The 21655-nt window shown below is 40.3% G+C and overlaps 1 protein-coding gene across 6 annotated transcripts in view; it reads left to right on the forward strand.

Moving 5' to 3' along the window:
- GHR (growth hormone receptor) overlaps window positions 1–21655 on the forward strand; it is a 244667-nt gene that overhangs the window by 101560 nt on the left and 121452 nt on the right. For all 6 annotated transcript variants that reach the window (XM_069492797.1, XM_069492798.1, XM_069492802.1 and 3 more), the window contains one exon: window positions 10229–10309. In XM_069492797.1, the coding sequence (XP_069348898.1) occupies window positions 10229–10309 (81 nt within the window). The remainder of the gene's footprint in view (window positions 1–10228; window positions 10310–21655) is intronic.

Raw genomic sequence — 21655 nt, forward strand, 5'->3', positions numbered from 1 at the left:
TAGGATAATATTTTCTAATCTTATTTTCATATTTTAGTATTTCAACCATTTGACAGAGATTGTCATCTGTTGCAAAAAAGCACATTTATTGGTTGGTTGAATGGGGGAGACTGATATTTCTTTTCTCTCCCTCCACTCAGGTCAGGAAAACTCCTTGGGGCAGATGAGCTCTATTGTCACAGAAGTTACAGCACATTTGGTTTGCATTAGGCCAATGATTCTCAATTCTAGCTATACTTTAGAATCATATAAGAAAAATTTTAAAGTATCAATACTCACCCCACTCTAGAGATCCTGATTTATCTATGGTAAAGCCAGGACATTGTTTTTTAAATTCCCTGGTTGATTCTTGGCTGAGAACTATTGATAGGCTCCAAACATTCTATTTTGGAGATAAGGAGGCAGAGGTTGAGGATGATAAATGACTCACTGAAAGCCTCATAACCAGTGACAGATCTGGTGCTAGAGTTCCAAGTTCTGTGCCACAAACAAAAAGTTTATGGTTTAATTGTATGTAGAGTTCGGTGCTCAGTGATTATGTACAAAGGAAGTGTTGAGAAGATCTGGAACATCATGTCTTCTTGCTTTAGTATCAAGCCTGTTTCTTTCTAGGACTTTGAGAAACTATTAGACTTTGCAAAATAACTGTTTAAAGGTCTCTTCTCAGCAGCTTGGACCGCACTGTGAGTAATAATAAACACAGACATATCCGTAATAGCCAAGGAGCTGACCGCATGGACCTCCACAACCTTTCAGTGCGGTAGCCACTAGCCACATGTAGCTACTGAACATGTGAAATGGGGCTAGTCCCAATCGAGATGTGCTGTGAATGTAAAATACGCACCATATTCAGAGACTCAGTTTGAAAAAAAAGTGCAAGATATCTCATTAATACTTTTTACATTGATTACATTATGGAATGATATTAATAATATCTGGGATATATTGAGTTAGATAAAATATATTATTAAAATCAATTTTGTCCATTTCTTTACTTTTTTTAATGTGGTTCCTAGAAAATTTAAAATACAACATATATGGCTGGCATTTGTGGCTGACATTATATTTCTGTTAACACTGTTCTAGAGAGCACTTTTATTAAAGCTATTAACAATAAATGGTCCATGTCCAAGCTGTTACACCTCCTGTGATCTTGAAGAGTGAAGTGGTACATTGTAAACTTCCTGTAGATGAGACATGACATTGATCCGCCCTGTGTTTGCCATCTATCTGGCAGCCAGTCAGTCTGGCCAAATAGACTTCTTTCTATTTTTACGTATAGGCTTAAAGGAGGCAGGGTGATGCCCCCATGTCATGGAGAAAGCACACCGCATAACTCTTAAGTAATGTACCCGAAAGTAGAACAGGTGCTCTTGGAGTGTCTAAGGCACAGAGATGAATATTATATCCCTTGAGCAATAAAATAACAGTTCTTGAAGAAACTACTATGTCAGCATTTGTGAATTATCACAGTCCTTGACAGGCCCTGTGCACTGGAAATATTATGATATCTACCTGTGTTCATAATTTAAATCCAGATTTTACCCTTTCTCTTTTTCTTGCTCTCTGTAGCATTTCCTGATTCACTGCTATGCTGATCATGTGTTTAGTCTGCCTGCTTTACCGTTTAAGGAGCGTGGGAAAGCAAAGGCAGGCCTTGGAGACATCAAGTTCCAAACTCTACCCAGAAATATTCTGTCTTTGGGAACCTGGAACATTTGCTTAACCTCCCAAAGCTCCTCTAAACTTCCATGTTCTCATTTGTAACATGAGGCTCTCTCCTGCAGGGTCTGTGTGAAGGCTGAGTGAAATAACAAGATGCCCGGCACACTTATTCATTGGGCAGATTGGTGGACATCCACTCTGTGGCAAGCCCAAGGCTAATTGTTAGGAATACAGTACTGAGTGAGGCACAGCCACTACCTCCTTTTAGCTCACAGCTAAAAGAAGAGAAAGACAAGGAGCCTGGTAGCATTAGGACATGGGCAGCCCTCAATGAATGGCAGCTATTAATTATACCACACAACTCCAGATTCAGCTTATCACAAAATTATGGAAGAGTGTTCAAGTGAGGAAGTTGAGCCCGCGGTGATTAAGTGACTGCCACAGTCACCAAGTCAGGCAATGTTGGGCTGGCTCCAGGGCATGGGATTGCTGACTCCTCGTCTACTAATGCTTTTCCCAGGAGATCACATTGCCTCACTCTTGGTTTCCCAACTTGTTTACCTTAAAAGAACAACTTTACCATGTTGGACTTGATAAAAGGAAAGAAGAGTTTCTTTTAATTTTTGCTGTGTATGTTATCAGGGGATGCTAGTAACTGTCTTTAAAAACCTGCATTTCTATTACATTAACTCTGAAGGAGGCAGAAAGTACATTTCTTGAAGATATAAAAAGCAATGAGTACACTATGACTTATATTAATCATTTTTAGATTATCTCATCAAGATAATGAATTTTTTTGTTTGAAGAATTCATTCTATGAGAACTTGTCTCCCATAGCTTATTCATTTCCTCTTAGATTGGGTGAAACAAAGAAAATTTCCATCTTAGAGTCTGAAAAAAATTCTAACATCTTCAAATTTGTTTAAAGAATGGTCTCCAACTTCTGTATGATCTATCATAGTAATAAAAAATCAGACTTTAAGAGAGAAAGAAAGCAGAACGTCAGTAGAGGTTTTTCCAAATTCTGTTTTGGAAAAAAAAGGACTTGGTAGGAACAATGGTGTAAAGTAGGGTATAAGAAGGAACATACTGTTCAAATCTGTTCAAAGAAGCACTCATGCAGTTGATTTTCTCTTCCATGTAAGAATCACCCCTGCATGGTGAACCCACAAATGAACCCGGTGAATCAGGCTGGGTGAGTTGACAACCATCCACAGGGATAGCTACTGTAGAGAGGTATTGCAAAGTGCTGAATGCGTCCTAGTGAACTTACAAAGAATGCCCCATGCATCAAGGAAGTTCCACTCTGAGCAGAATAACCATGCATACCAAGGCAGGAGCAGCATCAAGCATTTGATTACTGAAATGTCCCTTCTTCTTTCACTCCTCCATAAAGGAAGAGATACAGAAACTCAGGTTCCTGGAACCTAGCTGCCTTGTCTGAGTTCTCTCAAAAAGGATTCTAGCTTCAAGCCAAGCCTCTTATAATTGGAATTCATGTACCCAATTTCCAGTTCTAGAAATCCATGATTCACAAAACAAATGATCTGGACCCAGTATCAATAGCATAGAATTTTTTACAGCACATGAGGTAGTGATTTGGGGGGACTCAGCCCCTAAAGTATTGTCCACACAATTGGGCCTTCATATAGATGGTGTGCAGTTGCATGTAAACTTCAGCATAAATGGGCAGCATTCCTGCCTTGTTCTGACATACACACTTTATGTCTTGATGGTCCTACCTCTTCCCTGGACCTTCATGTGATGTAAGTGCTTGATTTAGAAATGGGGTCTTACATATTGTGGCTGCCAAGAGCACATTTGCTGATTGCTTCACCACCTGCCTAGACTTCCATTTCATGATATATAAATCAGGGCTCCACTCCCAGTGTACCCCATGGGAACATTATAAAACACGGTCTATTTGTTCCCACTATTAGAAAGACTCTAATAATTGTAATTACTAGCCCTTATTGGGTACATGCAGAGGGAATGCCAAATGCTTTGAATAATTGTCTTATCTAATCCTAATCTTTCTGTAAAAAGGGGGAAAATATTATCGTATCCATATTAGAAAAGAGTAAACTGAGGTTTGGTAAAGCCAGGATTTGCTTTTTATTTCTTGTAGAGATAAGGTCTCACTATGTTGCCCAGGCTGGTCTTGAACTCCTGGACTCAAGTGATCCTCCTACCTTGGCCTCCCAAAGCACTGGGATTACAGGTGTGAGCCACCATGCCCACCCGAGGATTTGAACTGACCCCTCTCTGACTTCAAAGCACATTCTCTTAATCTCTAAGCTCTCCCCTCTCCGTAAATGAAGATCAGCGGTAGCATCTGTGGTAGAGGCTGATGTCAATGTCTGTAGACCTAGGAAAGTATCTATTAATGATTATTAACTAAATGTGATTAGGTGACAGTAGAACAGATGTCATCAAATGAAATCAAGTGTCCAGGGTTCATTTGGCAGCACTGTCTCTTACATTTTGTATCAATGTTAGCAGATTGCTTAATCTTTGTACCTGTTACCTCACATGGAACCTAGATAGCATCATTGGCTTCCCCAGCCAGCGGTGCGCTGAGTCCAGCTCATACTGGCTTGAATACACGTTCAGCGAGTTCACATTGGTAACTTAAAATCAGCCTTGGCAGAGGGACTACTTATACCACAGAAGCTGGCAAATGCTACAAATCATGGCCCTTTTTATTTTTCTTCCAGAGAGACAGGCTAAACATATGCCAGTGTGTCACTTTCTGTGTCTCAAAGAGAGATGTAATGTGAATAATCACATTTCTGAAGGTAAACAAATGCACACTGCACATTCTAAAAAAACCTTCTACAAATAAAATCATACCTAAGTCACCTAGGTCTTCAGTGACTCTTCTGTCCCCATCGTTCAGCATTTGGGAGGCCCTCTTAAAACATAACCATAATGATTTTATGTGTCATTAAAAATAAAAGACTTTATTTGTTTATTTTTGTTACAAAAGCAAATATGCCCACTGTAACAGTTGAATGTTTTTGAGTGCAAGTAAAAACATACAAACTGTCAAATGTCTATCTATACCAGTGCTGCAAACGGAAATATAGTGCAAGCACATATGTAATTTAAAATTTTCAACGACAGTCATGTACTGCACAACGCTGTTTTGGTCAATAGCAGACCGCATATATGACATTGGTCCCGTAAGATTATAATATCATATTTTACTGTACCTTTCCTATGTTTAGATACACAGATACTTACCATCATGTCATAGTTGCCTCCAGTACTCAGTACAGTAACATGCTGTACTGGTTTGTAGCCTACAAGCAATGGGCCATACCACATAGTGTAAGTGTATAACAGGCTATATCATCTAGGTTTGTGTAAGTACATGCTGTGATGTTCACACAATCATAAAATTGCCTATGACCAATCTTCAACCTGTGTATATTTTACACTTACCACACATCTCAATTTAGATGCTAAATTTTCATTAGAAATAACTTGATCTGTATTTAGGTTTCATAAAATATAAAGATGAAAAAGTGGATTACATATGTAACCTGTTTTGAATATATTTAAATACATAATTAAAATATTTAATGCTTACTTAATTCTTCAGTGCCATTAGCCACATTTCAAATACTTGATAGCCACAAGTAACTGACTGAATTGGTCAGCATGGATTCATACCATATATGCTTGTTTTTTCAGAAATGGAGACCTACTATGTCTACAACACCCAAAGATCTTTTTTCCTCCAGCACACCTTACACATTTAAAATTCCCATCCTGTATTTCCCACTGGATCCCTGAGAGGAGAGAAATCTCAGCAAAAGTACTTACGTCAAAAATGTCTGTGAGCTTTTCCTTCCTCACTAATAGCAAGGAAATAAATTGACCTAAGGCATTTGGGATCTGACCAATTTTTAAATGATCACCACCATAACAAGTAGATAATAACCTGAACTCTGAATGCAAGCTGTTCAAATAAATGCCTAGCGATAATTTGAATGGGTAATTTCAACTACCCTTTTGGATTAGCCTCTTCCTTTTTCTGTGCTGAGTTCTTAGAAAAGCTTTACCAGGGGATCAATGAGACTCAGTTTTGCAGTATTTCATTAGTAATTACCACTGGCATTTACTCCTCTCACATATTAATATGCTAACATCACACTTCTAAGGATGCTTTGACCAAAAGTATTTCCTTTTAAATACTTGATACAAATTAGAAAGTGTGGGTGATTTTAGGTGATGATTCATTTGATTCTGCCAAATTACAAACTAAATATGAGCATGTTTTCCCTATATGGCTTTATAAACTTTCAAATGATTTTTGATAAAGATAGTGATATTTTTGATAAAGATATCACAAAATAGTCTGGTCTTCTCATTAAATTCACCTGATATTCCTCATTTCTATATAGCTATCTCTCACATCCAGTAATAAACTCTCTTCTCTCTCAGTCTTTGATCTTTCACCTTCATCTTCCCACTAACATTTCTGATTTTTCCAGAAGTCTTATAATGGCCTTGGACATCAGTATCCAAAGCAGTCATGTGATCTTCTCCTCCCCCTAAACAACTCAGATCCCAAACTCCTGATTTCTGTTAATAGCACTATCTTTCATCCACACATGTACTCAGTTGTTTGTGACAGACATGTCTTTCTCTAATGTCTCCTGTATTTAGTCATCACCAAATCTTACTATTGCTCAATAAAATTAAGAAGGCATGAAGGGCAGCACTAAGGAAAATTCACATTTGCACAAAACCTCCAGTGACTTTCTGATTAATTAGTTGAAAATGCTGTTTCACTGTGGTCCTACCTTGCCAATCTAATTTTATCCCTCTTTATTCATAATTCGGAACCTCGTCTATTCACTGAATAGACATCAGAATATTACCCTAAGCAGACTCAGAATTCATGCCATACCCAGAACATTCACATTACACTTTTACCCATACGAGTTTGCCACAACCCTTCTCACTTTTCCTTACCCCTCACAATCTTATCTGTCATTTAGTTATAAATTTTAGGCCCCTCAATTAGGCAGTTGATATTCCTCTTATCTGACATTTCAGTTTTAGGTATGCCCCTTCTTTTCGCAGTTTCGTGTGCTTGTATTGCCTAAGTCTTGAAGCCGAGAACCATGATTTTGATTGCCTTTTTCATCAGTCCCCCTAGGGCCTTGCACAGTGCTAGCAGGAGCTAGTAGTTCAACAAATACTTGCTAATTTTCAATTAAAGAGAATTTGAACCAATTGCTTTCTTTGCCTAGAGTTGGTTGTAACATGTTGGAAAAAATATCATATCTAATCATCTCTTCTCCTGTGTTTATGGACTATTTTATAACCAAGGGATAAGTCAGTATATCACAGGCCTAATTATGTAATTTGGAGACTTCCTCTGCTGGACAGTCTACAGATTTAAAACTCATGCCAGTTGGATTACACTGGTTTTCACCTAGCTCTTTCTTAAGAAAGGGGGTGGGAAAAGACAAAATACCTCAGGCGTTGAGGATGGGAATGGTGTGAGTTCCATTATGCAAGAATAGAAGCCCATTTTTTTTTTTTTTTTTTTGCCCCCTGCTGAAAATCTTGCCATGAGGCTATAGGCAAAGAATGCTTTAATATCATAAGAAATTTAGAGAGGGACTTTCCCTAGGAAAATATTGCAAACTATAAAAACCCAATAAGCTAAGGTGAAATTTGATAGATTCCCCTGAACAACGCTGCCTCTTCTTAGTTAACTAGCAGGGTCTCTTATGACAGCACTTTGGATGGACTCCTGTAATTCTGGGTTAATGGATCTGTATGATGAGTTTAGGTACCTGGGAGTAAAGGGCTTGGGGAAGGGGAAAAAGGGGCTTTCTCTTCCTCACATCTGGCACGTGATTGATAGATTACATTAAAGTTCCAAACTGTGTGTGTCGGCACTCTGTCCTCTCTTAGGGACATTTTATCTCAGCTAGAACCTAATAAAAAAAAGGATCCTGTCAACTAGAAGCTGCCACATGAGCTCTGTAAGGCTGATGTGGGCAGCTTACAATCAGGTCAGATGGAATGTTTGTTGGCCTGGCTCATGTGATAGCACTAGAAAGAGTTCTCCAGGGGAATGCAGAGGGGCTACTTGTGGAGTCATTCCTACTGAGCCAGCATCAGTGGAAGGAAGAGGGAGAGTTAGATTCTAATAAAGCAATTAGCTCATAATGAATTCAACCACATTTCTCTGTCTTCCTCCTGGCTCCCAGTCAAGATGGTGGAGTCGGGTCCCTGTGCAGTGCTCGAGGCAGCAGTGAACTGTGTTCATCTCCTATTTGGGAGAATGGCTGCTTTAAACACCTCCTTTTCTGCTATAGGAGTGTGCAAATTTCTGTTTAATTATGCTTTGGGCATTCTGGTTTGTTTGTTTTGTTTTGTAAGATAAAACATGTTCTATGGAGATATGTTTGGCTTGTAAAGGAATTATAATAATTGCAGTTCCTTATTTGGGAGAAGTGAAGTTTATTTACCAGCCGGCAGCTTTCAAAAGTTTGGAGATTCGAGAGGGGGTCATCTACTATTCATCTGAAGCAAAGGTCACTTGTTTCTGGCATCTGCTAGGTCCCTTTAGATGTTTGAAGAGATGACTTCCAAACCAGAGAAAGCATGCTTCTGAGACATGCAAACTGTTCGTTTCCTTACTCAGTTGGGAAGCAAAAAAGGCTGCCTGGGAACTGGGGATTCACAGTTACAACCTGATATCAGGACAGAAGGTGCCAGTGGAGCCTCTTTCTCTGACACTAAGTGTCTTGGGGGATGGCTAGCAAAATTAACACTATATACAGCTCCAGTCTCTCAGTGCTTTCCCCATTAAAAAAAAAAAAATCAAAACAAAATGTGCAGTTACAAACAGGGTGGCACTTTCAGCCTATATTTGTTTTTAGCCTTTTAATATATTTCTGCCAGAGGCTTCCACCTGATTACATAGCCTGTTCACCTAGGAGTAAAGGACACAGGGAGAGATGCTCCATGGTTCACATTTGCAAAGTAGACGAGGATGATGCAAGGCCACCAGCCCAGGGCCTTCCAGGTTAGGAATGAAAAACATAGATGTCGTAATAACCATGACACCCATTTGTCTGAAATCTCACAGTTGACAAAGTGTGTTCATCTGCACTTTCACACTTGATCCTATCGAGGACTCTATGAGGCAACGTATGAGGGGGACGCCTCGTGCATGTGGGTGTGCACATGAGTATTTAGATGTAGGAAGACATTCAGTTCATGTAAAGATGTGTTTTCTTAAGAATTTTTTAAAAACATAAAGTTATATGGAACAACAACAATAAAAAAATAGGTCGTTCGCTGTCTAGAAGTGAAAGTATAGAACATCAGACATTTTATTTCTATTAGGAATTACACAGCCATGGCCAGAGGACCATGCCTGTAGGCCCATGAAAACAAACATTCTTGTTCATCATTTCAGCCTTATTAGAGATACCAAGTAGGGCTATTTCATTATGGTCATGTTTACACAGAAATAAAAATGAGGCCAATAGAGGCCCTAGTGGAGCTGCTGGTGTAAGGATCAGGTAGGCCTGAGTGACCTGTAAACAATTTTATGGAAATGTTGCAGCTAAGCTGTAAAGCAGTTGGCATGGGTTGTCAGATGCAGCCACTGTTCTACAAAAGGCACTGTGCTGAGTTCATTTTCAAGCAGCCCAAACTTGTCTCTAGAGATCCTGGGCATGGACACTCTGATATATTTTATCCAGAAAAGCTTATTTCCTTCCTCTAGATAACGGTGTGTGCTGACTGAGGCTTGTTTACCCACGCCCTTGTTTGTTAGACTGAAGGTCTCCAGATGTGGCCACACTTGGGCTTCCAAATGGCTAGCAAGGCCACGAACGGGTCCCTCTTGGTGTCTGAGGTGTTCACATTTGCTGGGTCTTTCAATACCCACATTTCTAATAAACCTAAAAACCCACAAGGACACAGCGTGTCTTAGGGAGGACACCTAAACACAGTTTTCTTTTGCTTCTCAACTTCTTCCTGCTTCTCTTCTAGATAAACTCTTCAGCATGGCTTATTAACACAGTGTTTTGAGTGTTAATTGATCTCTTTTATTCACTGGGAAACAGACTTAAGAAATGTCACTATTACAGTGGATTGCTCTGTTTTTCCTTTCATAGTCTGTCCAGTTCAAGGTCCCATGCTTGGTGATACTGCTGACAAGATTTTCTATTTCCAGATTAAATTAAAGTAAACCACATTGGCCCTGTTATTGAAGCAGTGTGTGGGGGTCACGGGCTGTGAGGTGGTTCCATGGCTGTGGGCCACGATGTGAAAATCTCTAGTGTTCATGTGATTTCCTGAGGCGAGCACCCGCAGAAAGTAAAATGTATTATAACCTGCTGTTTCTGTTCATGAAAGGTGTGACAATATGACTCTAGGGCAATGAAAGACTTACTAGGATTCCTTCTGAAATTGACACGTCAGCTCATTCGTGGTTTAAGCAGCCTTTAAACAGCATTTCATGATAATTGTCTGCTTTTAATTGCTTGGCTTCACCTTACTCTCTTTGTGATTGCAGGTCCTTCAGGTATGGATCTCTGGCAGCTGCTGTTGACCTTGGCACTGGCAGGCTCAAATGATGCTTTTTCTGGGAGTGAGGGTGAGTTCTGCTTTCCCATTCCCACCCCCAGTGTTTTGCAACAACACTGAACTTTGTTATATCCAAGTTTTTGGGATGAGCCATTTAAAAGATGTAAGTTTTAAGTGGCAGCAAATAAGTAGACAAGCAAAACTTGCCTTAGCTTTTAAAATCATAAACTAGGAGGGCTTTTCTGTGGATCTTTTAGGAGGAATACAGTAGTCTGCTTTGGCATCTGATGTTTTCATATCAAAAATTAATGTTACAAATCATGCTGAGGACATTTATGTTGACAACAAGCCAGGTCTCTGGCCCTCAGGCTCTGGGAGAGATATTGAAATTGCGCTGAAGGGTTATTAACCTACTGTTCGCTCAGCTCATCTGTGACTAAGGATATCATAGTCTATTTCCAGAGCTCAGAATTTAGGCTTGTTACTCATATTCTCTGAGGAGTAAATTGCAGGTTTCAAATGAATTTTACCTCTCGCTGGCTGGATGATTGATTACTTTCTGGCTAGTTTGAAGGAAGAGACACCTGGAATGGTTGAATGACGTACCCAGAAATCATGAGCTTCCTTGGCCATCTCTGTAATCCTCCCTCCTTTTTTAACACCCTTCTCCTGGTAGAGAAATCTCAGTATAAACTGTGTTTCATAGCAGACATCACTGAAACAAGGAAGAGTAATGAAAGGGAAAAGGAAGAAGGATTTTTCTGTCCAGAAAGAAAACTGTGCTCATTAAGGGGTAGGAGGCTTTTTAAAGATCTTCCTGAGTACTTGATATTTTTCCTTGCCTGGGCTTCAACAGAGGAGAGAAACAATATATTTCTTTCATGTTATGACATTGAATTCAGTTGTTGCTTTAAGAGTGGCCAACTCCCCTTCTCACCACCCTACTCATGTTGGAAAACAACAGTTTAACAGCCGACTTAGCGCCTTAAGATGTCCTCCCTGACCTTCTAGCCAAAAATAAATCTGTAGCAGTGAGCTGCTGAGGGTGACCACAGTAACTTAGAAAATGAGAAGGGTAAAATGCGTGATTTTATTTTTTAAAGCAATTTAAAAATATTTATAGAAAATAAATCATAATTGTTTGAAATATGTGTGGGTCTCTCTGGTGTTATAATGTCAACACTATGCAAGTCAAACACGGAGAGAATTGCAGGCTCCATTTCAGCAGCTTTTCCCATGGCTGGTTTTAGACCCTGGTTCTGAGCCAAAGAATTACAGCTGAGATCCTCTGCTGTTCCAAAGTCATGGTAGTTTAATCTCTTCTTTCTTCATTAAGGTGACTTTCACTCCACTGGGCAAGATGTGAGGAATTTAAAAATTCTGTGAAATGAAAAGTATGGCATAGGAAATCTTTAAAGAAAATTAAAAATGCATCTCCAGCTGAGAGAATAGATCTCAAATTACATTTTAGACCTAGAGAATCTGCAAGAGCATCTATTTCAGCTGCTTCAGCATTTTAATAAACCTTTGACTTCATAAGGAGCGTGGAGAAAAAACATCATTAGCTGGTTTTAATGTTTACTTTTTGTTTTACTTTTTAATAGTTTAGTTTGATTTTTTTGGTATGTTTGTTTGGGGAGAGCAGAACATAATAAAATGCAATGGTTCATAGTAAACACAAATCACATATCCTGCCAGTACTTACACATAGGAAGTAATTTAGCAAAGGAAAAACATTTTTTTCCTCCGTTTTTTTCTTGTTGAGCTGGCAAAAATTCCTCTTTCCAAATATGTACATACTCCAGAATACTTCCTTAAAATGGCCTTGGGATTAAGGACGGGGCATGATGTTTACATAAGAAGGTATAGGTGAGCATGTGTGTACGTGCTTGTCTCAGGGTGTGTGTGTATGTTTGTGTTTGTGTATTTGCTAGTTCTTGGCACTTATCTAAGGGGTTCAGCCAAAGTTAGCACATGATATGACATGGGTCCATCTCAGATGACATTTATGGGCTGTGTGTTTCTTTTTCTGCCAGGTCTAGATTGTAGCCAAATCATTTTATTTTTATTTTCTCTCCAATTGTATAAGGCAGACTAAATAACAGGTGAAGAATTTTTAAAAACAGATAACTACTGTAGTTTTACAAACCATTTACTTGAATTCAGTTTGATCAGTGAAAGATGTATGTATGTATACCAAGCACTGCTTGGTAAGTCATCACGGAAGCGTCACTTGGAGAAAAGTCACTCAAGAGCTGGTAGAAGATGACAGATCTGTATGCCTGGGGAAAGTTGTCATTTGAGCAGGGTTTTTCTTGCTTGGGCAAATGAGCAATTAGAAATATACTAGCCCTGAGAGGATTTTTTTAATTAAATCTAATTGCCCTGTGGGAAATTTAATGAGAACTAAATATTGAAAAGTGCCATCATGTTAGCTGAAGTGTTGTAAAAGATGTTCTCTCTCTATCTCTCATCCTTAATGTGAGGCTCTATATCTGCTCTTCAAAGCAGGTTACGTAGTCTCAGGGAGAATTTCTTACCAAAATCAGGAATGATCAACAATGCATCATTTTCAAATGGCTTCACATGTGTGTCCTATCAACTGGTTGCATCAAATTGCTGCTGCTGGAATGATATTGCTAATGAGAAATGGGCATGGAGATCTGATGGATCTAAGTATTCTTCCAAGCAGTTCCTACTATAAATTAGGTCATTTATCTCTACTATTTAAATGAGTCCACACCTGAGCATCCCCTTTGACCTCAGTACCCTAAGGTGGAAGTAGACTAGCTCCTGTCCTAAAGACATTCAGTTTAGCTGTGACATGAAGAACTTCCAGAAATTAATGAAAGACTATACAGCTGTAAGGTCTAGATTGTGTGATGAAGTCAAATGGTCAAGATGCTCTGAAAAAGAATAGATCAAAGTGGGCTAGAATAGTTAATTCAACAAAGTCAATGTACAGATTTTCCTTAAGAGCTTTCTGTTTTGAATGCTTGAACCTAGGGTTATGAGGAATACAATGATTCTTCCCTCAAGGAATTTGTCATGAGTTAAGAGATCAGGTATATACGCCAAGAATTACAAATCAGGCAGGGTATATTAACTGTCAAAATGGGAGGGTAGGGTAACCTTGGCTGTAGTGAATTAAAGAAGCTTCATGGAGGAGGCTGACATTACTTCAGTCGGTACTAGAATGCTGGGTTAAGATTTTCAAGGGCTGAGAAGAACAGAAAGGTATTACCACAACAGCCAATGTGATAGAGCAACAACATAAACAGAAGTGCACAGGTATAGATATGAAGTGTCCCTGGAGAATAGTTGATTCAGTTACTGAGTTTATACTATAGACAGGGCACGGTGCTAGGAAATGAATGGTTCTATTCCCTGCATTTAACATTCAACAAATATTTCTTGGGCACTTGATGGAATGCATAGGATTAATTTGGCCAGAGTGTGTGGTGCATGGAAACTATCTTTGTAATCATTCCCTTTGGAAATAAATTTAGGCCAATAGATTTGAGTCAAATTATAGAAGGCCTAGAGATGGACAAGGCTTCATGGAGAAAGCAAGACTTGGTGGGCCCTGAAGACTGGATAGTATTTGGAGAGGAAGAAAAGAGAGAGGAAGTGTATGCCATATCCAGCAAGTAATAGTCCTCCAAATTGTGGGCCAGTCAAAAGCACTAACTACATGATAGAATATTATTTGTGTATATGTGTAATATATATATATATTTATATATAATATTTATGTATATTAATTATAATTACATATGTATATTTTTATGTGTTGTACTTAATAGTATGTGTGTGTGTATAAATATATGTACACACACATACAGGCTTGCAGGCAAACACATAACTGGCATTTTATCACTCTAAAGATAAATTCTGCAAATTCTATACCCCTCAAGGTAAGAAACTTATATTGGAAATCAGATGTCATGTCATAAGGAAACCAGGATCCCCAAAATACTGTTTTCTGTATATCTTTGAATGTTTTTCATAAACCTATGCAAACTGACACAAGACTTATTTGAAAGAAAATACACTTCTGTTCTCATTGTTAACAGATAGGAAATAATGACACAGTGGAAGGAACATTTTAATTTTTGTGATAAACCCTATTCCACTATAATGGAAGTTCCACAAAGCCCTGAGAGGTTGCCAAGACATATCGGATATATTTCAAACAAGTTTTAGAGTCACGGTTGCAGTTGGTGAACAGAAAAGGGTGTACCTTGTTAAGTGTGTTCAAGAATGAACAATTCAGGGCCTTCCATTCACACTGGAAGTGAGGTGAAAAGGCACAGAGCTTTAGATTGCGGCTGTCTTGACCAACATCCAGAGGCAAGAAGAAAGTGTATGGTCTGGTCTAGTGCCGTGGCCTGAGTCCATGTACATCAGCAATCGTATGCCACCGTGTCCTCCTGGTATCATGAACAGGCTTTGACATTGGATTCAGCAAGTCACGGCAGGTCACAGTAGGCCAGGTTAATCTAGATTGTACTAGTGGAAGATGGGAGCATAGACCTTTGCAGAAATTGACACAAAACAGTCTTTCAGCAAGTTTTTATGGATTCAAAGAGGAGTTTTAAATTTATATTCCTGCCTTTAAGGAACTCATAGTCTATAGAAGAGAATAAGAGAAGTAAATCATAATTTCATTGTGATTCTCTTAGATGTTATTAAAGGGTTTTAAAGTAGGTAATAATCCTGTTAGATTTTAACTTTGGAAATAATACTAGTAAGAGGAAAAAGTGAATTTGAGAGAGATGAGGAAAGTGATGGTAATAGGTCAGGAGAGAGATAATGTGTGTTGGAGGTGATAAAAATAGATGGATCACAGAGAGAGAGATTGAGGAGATGGAATCACCAGTACTTGGAGTACAATTAACCTGTGGCTTTTTGGCTTTGGGAACTGTCAGTGCCTTCTTGCTCCATCCATTTCGAAGTCTCCACATTTTTAGTTAATATTATCAACATCGGCAATGACTCACTTTTAATGCAGTGCAGTCCTGGAACACAGCTCAGCCTATTAGCAGCAAAGTGGTGCTTGCACAGAGCAGCTCTGTGGGAGAGGAGACATGCTGAGGCTGGGTGACAGCAGTGTCTAGGCCACCTTACTTTTGTACAGTTTCCCCAAACTCCTCTTGCCTGTGCCTAGCCTGGGTCCCACGGCTATGTGCTCAGCTCTGCAGTATAGCTGTGGTAAGGCTCAGGCTGCTGTGTGGTGAGTTGCTGTGCTCTCAATTCCCTCTGCACTGGAGTCTCTAGACGTTTATGACTATATCCCCAGACCTTGAAAAACTCTCAAATATTTTATCATTGCTAGAGTATGTACTTACCTCAATAAAATTTACATAGGATGAGTTGAGAGCAGCAAAGCTATGTGCTGATCAGAATCTGGGAGGTTGGTTAAGCTTCCAAAGTAGCTGAGTGACTTAGCCCTACAGAGAAGCTGGCATTGTGAGTGATTAGGTTCACACCTCAGCTAATAAGTAAATTGAAGGACTGGAACCACCCAAGAATAGTCCAAACCTTGAATGTTAAATTCTCACATGCCAAAGGTAAACTGTGTTTCTAGTCTTCTACCTTAGATCCCAACTCTTACAGGACAAGAGCCAGTCCTGGTTTGCAGAATGTCTCCATACCACTTTGGTTTTCAGTAGTCTGAACGGGGGCTCCTGCTATGGGGTAGACAGGAATGAGGTTGACGTAATGTATTTTGGTGTGTGATGCTGGCAAAGAATACCTGTTAATGGACATACCTGGTTGTCTACCTCTGGCTAGAGTCTAACGCACGTTCAACCATGCAGAAGTCCATGTTGGCTTGGACTAGCCCATCCAGCCTCTGCCTGAGATCATTTTCCATAACAAGGGGTTCAGGGTTGCTCTGCCACCCAGCACATTTTCCCTAGGAAAGCCCTGTCAGAAGAACCTGCAATTAGTGGTTTTTGTCCTCACTGTGCATTGAAGTCACTGGGTTATTTTCCCAGAGCCAGTTCAGTTTAAACTTTAACCTTAAACTGTATATGAATTTTGGGCATCTCAGAGCCATCAACAAAGACACCTTTTGAGACTAGCCTCAGCTCCTTGCCACTGCTTGTGCACACTGCTGTGCACCTAGCTTATCATCAGGCATAGTCACCAGCAGCCACAACCCAAAGGACCACCCTCATCTTTCCTGATCATCAGGCATTGTGATCTCATTTTCGTTTTTCTAGCAATACTCACATGGGTTTTTAAATGCCATCAATAGTGTCATCTTCAAATCCAAAGCAAACTTCCTTCTCATCTGTAGTTAGCAGCATAACGTCAGGGATGATGTATAACATAAACACACTTTGAAATCTGATGCACTTGATCATGCAAAGCGAGTATTCCTTAGTGCCCTGACTGGTGACTGTGGGACAGACCAGGATGTCCTGGGGCATGGAGCACTTTTGCAGCCTCAGCTGCAAATCAGTTTTCTCTCATCTCTAGTTCACAAGATGAATCTACAATATTTCATCAGATACATCTATCAAGAATTTCTGTTTCTGTTTATATAACAACTCAACTGGCCTTAAGCCTCAAAATTAAGTGTCTTCATTACATTTCCACAGCAGGATTGCAGGTACTAGAGCATGGTGATCATGTCCCAACCATGGGGGAAATGGTTCAGGATGTTTTTATAGAAGCTCTCACCAAAAGGCAGGGCACAAGGGATAGGTGGAGAGGGGTGTTTGTGTGGTGGGGTGGTATTTGTTGTGTATCTCTCTTTTAAATGAAGTTGTAATGACATCTGTGTTTTGAGTGTATGACAAGTCTGGATTGAGCTTAAAATAAATGCAATTTAATTGGTTTTGAATGACTGACAAAATGGCCACTGCATGCCCTGTGTACTCAAGTATTATGGATTTAAAACTCCCTAGACATTAAAATCCATGAAGGGTGCTTTGCTTATCCCTGATCCCTATCCTTTAGCATGCTGATGAGGATCTTCCTGTATTTGTTGGGTGAATAAATGAATCAGTAGCTAAATCCTGAACTTGGGCTTCCCCAATCCTCTCCCACAATTGCCACTGATGCTCTCTGTCTTCAGTCCTGAGCAGGACAGGGGTTGAATTAATATGCACAACTGTAGAAGCTAGGATTTGTGGGCTTTCTCTGGGGATGGAATGATTTCATTTTCCTGCTTATATACTCCAGATGTCACTAGGACCTTCTGCCCTAAACACTAATGCCTAGGAGCCTGGTGCCCTTCCTTAGTCTTGCCAACTTTTTTCTCCGGGACTGAACTCTGTACTCCACGCCCCAGCCACTGGCCAACATTCTGCATTAAATGGACTAATCAGTCAGCACCATCCCCCGACACCACCTTTATCTCTACCCTACCTACCTGATTAAGTCTCCTCAAATATTGACAGACATAATGAGGACTGCAGATCCCAAATCCAAATTTTCATTGCCCCTTTGGACATTGAACTTTAGATTGCAAAAACCTTGATTAGGGATCCTATGAATAGCTGAGTCAATTTTTTTTAACTCCATCCCTTAAATATCAGAGTTTTCTAATTTTCCAATGAGAGTTCATCTTGAAATATGAAACTCTCAAGGTTAAAAGTCATTGTTATATTGATAAAATCCTTAACTTCTTAATCTCTGAATGTTTTTTTTTTTTTTTTTTTTGTTGTTGTTGAGACAGAGTCTCACTTTGTTGCCCAGGCTAGAGTGAGTGCCGTGGCGTCAGCTTAGCTCACAGCAACCTCAGACTCCTCGGCTTAAGCGATCCTACTGCCTCAGCCTCCCGAGTAGCTGGGACTACAGGCATGCGCCACCATGCCCGGCTAATTTTTTCTATATATATTTTTAGTTGTCCATATAATGTCTTTCTATTTTTAGTAGAGACGGGGTCTCGCTCAGGCTGGTCTCGAACTCCTGACCTTGAGCGATCCACCCGCCTCGGCCTCCCAGAGTGCTAGGATTACAGGCGTGAGCCACCGCGCCCGGCCTAAATGTTTTTAAAAATGGTATTTTGTATATCCTTTAATTTTTTAGCAAAACCTTGCAAATTTATGGAAGGAGAAATAATAATTGACTTCTCAATAGCCACGTGCTATGTGTAAGAATTAATAGATTCACCTTAGTGGAGACTTAATTGATGATGTTTACTGCACTATATTTTGGGGAGCCTTGGCTTCCCCAAAAATGAGAGGTTGTTTTTTAGGAAAGGACCATTTTGTGGCTGCCTAACATTTAGGACATATCATTCCTTCTTCTCTACCTGCCACTGACACACTGCTTCTTTGGTTGAAGCAAGAGGAGCCATACTTTTCTTAACAGTATCTATTGGGGAAAGGATGTGTTGTAAGAAGGCAGAGGAATCAGGTAACAGGGGAAAGGTAGTCAGTTGAAGAGCCCTGCCCTGTGTCCAGGCCCAGGGTGGCCAGATCAGCTTGCGAGGAGTAGAATGCAGCGAAGTACCTGAGGTACCATGCTCAGACCACCCTGGCTGCGTGGACAAACTGGTATACCAAGGTGCCCAACTTTCTTCATTAGCCAGGCCAGCACCATACTCTGAATGTTTGCTCTGAACTTCATGAGCGTGGTTGACTAGCCTTTCTCCCCCTGTACAGCTATCATTAAGCCTGAATGGCTTCTGGGAATGTCCTTACCGAGGAATTGAAGGAAGTAGATTAACTTATGTAGATTCTCTGGCTGTATTTGTTTGTCAAACTGATGTGTATACTAGAGCCATTATGGGTATGAAAGGCAAAAGCATAACTACTTTCCAGTATGACCTGGCTGTCTTGTCTTATTTCCAGTATACGGTTGCCAGAAGCCAGTATTCTTAGGTCTAAAAACTTACTTTAAGAGAAAAAAAATAGAAGAATATTAAGCACTTTAACATGAGATATATTTATAATGAAACTATCCCCTGTTAATTTTGGGGGGTGATTTCTACAACATGTTGGTTGGAAGTGGGTTCTATTAACCCAAAGGCCTTTGATGTTGGGGAAGGTCACTGATGCCTTACAGCAGAGGGGAAAGGGGAAAGACTGAAATTCCAGGCTGGAATGAGGAGACTGTGACACTGCTGAGCCCACAGCTGACATTCAGTAAGTACTGTGTAAATAACTGATTGATTTCTGAAGTTGGTTGATGGGAGCTCAGTTTGATTTGCCTAAGGTTATGCATCAAGTCCCTCTGGTGCTGTGATCCTGCCCTCCACTATCCCTTCCCTGGGGCGGCAGCAGTCAGTCAGAGGCTTATCCTGCCAGAGGATAACGGGAGCGGAGGGGGGGCTCCCTGGGAGAAGAGGCTGGTCCTCAGAGAACCTGCAGAGATCCTGGAGGAATCGGAGCAGTGAGAGGCAGGCTCCATGCCAGTCACATCTGATTCCTGTTTCCTTCTCTGCTGTGGTCAGGAGAAGTTTAGATGAGGGACTTCAGAGCAGTTATCTTGAACTTTGTCAGAACTGGTTTGGAATCCCATTTATGAACTGTGTGATAGGTTGAGTTCCCCAGAAGTCAAGATGCTGAGACAAGGATTCATATGAAAGTGAATTATTAGAAAATGTTCCTGGGAGAAACTGACAGGAGAGTAGGGCAATGAGACAGGAAGAGTGAAGAAACTAACCAAAGGTGTGATATCAAGTACTATCCAATGGTGGTGTGGGTGGGTGGAGGTGGGTATCCGACTCTGTCCCCTCCGGAAGCGGTGTTTGAGCTGACCACATCATCCACAGTTGGTGGTCAAGAGCTGACCCCAGGAGGATGTAATTTCCTGGACACTGTGAGCTCTCCAAGAACAGGTAAAGCTGGTTCCAGCAGCTGGAGGGCAGCTAACACACAGGCAGAGGTGCTTGGTGTTGGGGGTGAAAGCTCAGGGAAACCCTGTGTGCACAAAAATAGCAAAGGGGTCTGCATCAGCAAAACACAGCACCTGTTGTGATGACTCTGCTAGTTTCTTACATTCTCTGAGCCAAGTTTCCTCATCTGAAGTGGGAGGAAAGACCTAAGTAAAGCACCTGTTGAGATTACACAGGAAAAGCACAAAAGTATTCAATAACTGGTAACTATTATTCGCCTCAAGTTGAGTTTCTGCAAATTCCAGGCCTAAGTAAACATACAAACTAAACAGACATGTAGAATTTTATTTGTAACAACATATTCCTAAAAGAAGCAGTTTGTTTGAACAAGGAAATTTTGGAAGCTAAGGTTAATTTTAGTAATGACTACGGTAAACTGCCTTGGAGACATTTCTAATGTTTAAAATGTTGTCAGCGATAGAACTAAGACATGATAGCATAAACGTTTATAAAATGGGATACTGTTCTATATTTATAGTTTTAACAATGAATGTTTAGAGGATGGGTTTAATGCAACCTTGCTGCTCTAGTTCTTGTGCTTCTAATAAAATTAAATCTGATTAATACAGCAAGTGGGTCTGTGGCGAGTTGACTCTGATGCTGGATGTGATACTGGGCGAGTGGATTCAATTCAGTGTGCTTTCGTGGCATGGCAGACACAACGCCAAGAGCGAGGCATGGTTTCCCACTTGGTCACCAGGTGGGCTGGGGCTGTGGAGAGACAGAATTAAAACTAACTCATTGCAATGATAGCAACATTTGAGTTAAAAATTCCTGGTTAATATTATTCTGGATTCAGTTCTAAGTATTTTATATCATGTTACCTCAGTTCATCTGCACAGCAACACGATGGGGAAGATTCCATTATTAACCTGTTTTAGATAAGGACACCGAGAGTAATTTAGTAACTAGTCTGCATAGCTAGTGAATGCCAAAAGTGTGGGTTCAACCCAGGCCATCTGACCCCAGAGTGTGCACTAAACCGCCTCTCATGTACTGGGGTGTGACAGGTACCGTGGAACAGAATAAGTGTGTACCAGAAACAAAGTTGAGTGGGCCAGGCAGGAGGTGGGGCTGGGGAGGTAAATAGGGTCAGGCTTGGATGTACCTTATGTACCTTAACGACTGTGCTAGGGAGCTTGCTTAGGACGGAGGCCAGTCAGAGCTGTGGCTGTTCATTACTGGACTAACACGTGAACGTGGACAGGGGCAGGCACTTCCCAAGAGATAAAAGTCAGGAGAACTTGGATTTTGATATTTAGGGACTCTAGATTAAACTTTTGCCCAGAAATAATTGTGTTATAACAGATACCAATTAAAATATGTTTGGTTGCTTTAAAACAGGATTCTCATGATAGCTAACTAACTAGAGTATTCACTTCTATAGGAACTTAAAACTGATGTCTGGAAGTTGCATTTGGTTTACTTCATCAGCCTAGCTAAAGAATTATGTCCAAAGGACAGGCGGTGGTTCCATGAACTATAAATCCTCGAAGATCCAGATTCATTAAGTTTAATATAGTACTTAGACTTTCAGTGTTAACCCTCATTATTTTG

Source organism: Eulemur rufifrons, chromosome 17 (assembly GCF_041146395.1).
Source record: "Eulemur rufifrons isolate Redbay chromosome 17, OSU_ERuf_1, whole genome shotgun sequence".
In the NCBI taxonomy this organism is placed as follows: domain Eukaryota; kingdom Metazoa; phylum Chordata; class Mammalia; order Primates; family Lemuridae; genus Eulemur; species Eulemur rufifrons.